Here is a 2,009-nt window from a genome sequence, read left to right as displayed (position 1 = left end):
AGAGAGAGAGAGAGAGAGAGAGAGAGAGAGAGAGAGAGAGAGAGAGACAGAGACAGAGACAGAGAGACAGAGACAGAGACAGAGACAGAGAGAGAGAAAGAGAGACAGAGACAGAGACAGAGACAGAGACAGAGAGAGAGAGAGAGAGAGAGAGAGAGAGAGAGAGAGAGAGAGAGAGAAAGAGAGACAGAGACAGAGACAGAGAGAGAGACAGAGAGAGAGACAGAAAGAGAGACAGAAAGAGAGAGAGAGAGAGAGAGAGAGAGAGAGAGAGAGAGAGAGAGAGAGAGAGAGAGCGCACAAACGCTTCAACATTCAAGTGCCAACGGTCGTCCTTGCCAGAATCTACGCTCGAAAGAGTTTTGAAAAACTAATTGAAACTTGGCAAGCGTGCGCCAAACTGACCTATGTGTGCTGCCGGAGAAGACTTAGCTCTGGGCCCCCGCCTCTTACACTTCTCGACGACCTATACAATTTTCACAAACCGATTGTCCATACTTAATTGACTGGCTCCCAGTCTCAAATGCTTTACAAAACATTATTGTGTTCTGGTTATATTTAGAACAATCACGAGTGTATCAGAGTGTTCTGTGCTCTTTTGAATTAAAAAAAATTAATTTAAAAACTTGAATTTGAATTTAAAAATTTGAATTTGAATTTAAAAATTTGAATTTGAATTTAAAAATTTGAATTTGAATTTAAAAATTTGAATTTGAATTTAAAAATTTGAATTTGAATTTAAAAATTTGAATTTGAATTTAAAAATTTGAATTTGAATTTAAAAATTTGAATTTGAATTTAAAAATTTGAATTTGAATCTCAGCCTTTTCCTCCCTCAGGCAGGTCTTAGACTACCGCGGGCCCAAGACTTCTTATAGACTTACCGCAATAGTCAAGACTTAAGACATTCTCTGGCTTAGACAATATAGATATTGACGACACTGACTGTATTGACGTTAGCATTGACTAAACAGGAAGATATTTGACCGTTTGGCTCGTTTAACGGAATCTTCGCTGAGTCGAAGATGGTTGTCTCTGGTCGTCCTATTTTGGTCTTGTTAGAAAGAATATACGATTTATTTTATAATGAAGTCATATGTATTCCTATTCAGCATTGACCGCTAATATTATTGCACGAAAATGTTATATATATTCTTTGTTTTTAAACAAGACTGTTGAGTAATTGTCGAGAGTCGGCGAGCGTGAAGCAGAGAATGACTGCTTTCCTAAAGCTGTTTACGTTCTGCTCTGTGTCTGTGTCTGCTGTGTTCTTGGGGTGTGTAGTCTGTGTCTGCTGTGTTCCTGGGGGTGTGTAGTCTGTGTCTGCTGTGTTCCTGGGGTGTGTGGTTTGTGTCTGCTGTGTTCCTGGGGGTGTGTGGTCTGTGTCTGCTGTGTTCCTGGGGGTGCATGGTCTATGTCTGCTGTGTTCCTGGGGGTGCGTGGTCTGTGTCTGCTGTGTTCCTGGGGGTGTGTGGTCTGTGTCTGCTGTGTTCCTGGGGGTGCATGGTCTATGTCTGCTGTGTTCCTGGGGGTGCGTGGTCTGTGTCTGCTGTGTTCCTGGGGGTGTGTGGTCTGTGTCTGCTGTGTTCCTGGGGTGTGCATGGTCTGTGTCTGCTGTGTTCCTGTGGTGCATGGTCTGTGTCTGCTGTGTTCCTGGGGGTGCATGGTCTGTGTCTGCTGTGTTCCTGGGGGTGCGTGGTCTGTGTCTGCTGTGTTCCTGGGGGTGTGTGGTCTGTGTCTGCTGTGTTCCTGGGGTGTGCATGGTCTGTGTCTGCTGTGTTCCTGTGGTGCATGGTCTGTGTCTGCTGTGTTCCTGGGGGTGCATGGTCTGTGTCTGCTGTGTTCCTGGGGGTGTGTGGTCTGTGTCTGCTGTGTTCCTGGGGGTGTGTGGTCTGTGTCTGCTGTGTTCCTGGGGTGTGCATGGTCTGTGTCTGCTGTGTTCCTGGGGTGTGTGGTCTGTGTCTGCTGTGTTCCTGGGGGTGCATGGTCTGTGTCTGCTGTGTTCCTGG

General features: G+C 45.4%; 1 protein-coding gene across 1 annotated transcript; it reads right to left on the bottom strand.

Moving 5' to 3' along the window:
• Window positions 1–1,162: 1,162 nt before the first annotated feature.
• LOC138363655 (salivary glue protein Sgs-3-like) lies at window positions 1,163–1,825 on the bottom strand. The gene has a single exon (XM_069323029.1). It carries the CDS (start codon window positions 1,823–1,825, stop codon window positions 1,163–1,165), a length of 663 nt encoding a protein of 220 aa, XP_069179130.1.
• Between the last annotated feature and the right edge of the window lie 184 nt (window positions 1,826–2,009).

The sequence above is a fragment of the Procambarus clarkii genome, chromosome 11, assembly GCF_040958095.1.
Source record: "Procambarus clarkii isolate CNS0578487 chromosome 11, FALCON_Pclarkii_2.0, whole genome shotgun sequence".
Classification (NCBI taxonomy): domain Eukaryota; kingdom Metazoa; phylum Arthropoda; class Malacostraca; order Decapoda; family Cambaridae; genus Procambarus; species Procambarus clarkii.
The sequence above is the reverse complement of the archived record's forward strand: the minus strand, read 5'-3'. Positions and strand labels throughout refer to the sequence as shown.

What these genes read in the sequence shown, in the direction of transcription:
- LOC138363655 (XM_069323029.1), bottom strand. Translation starts at nt 1,825, where the DNA reads ATGCACCCCCAGGAACACAGCAGACACAGACCATGCACCACAGGAACA.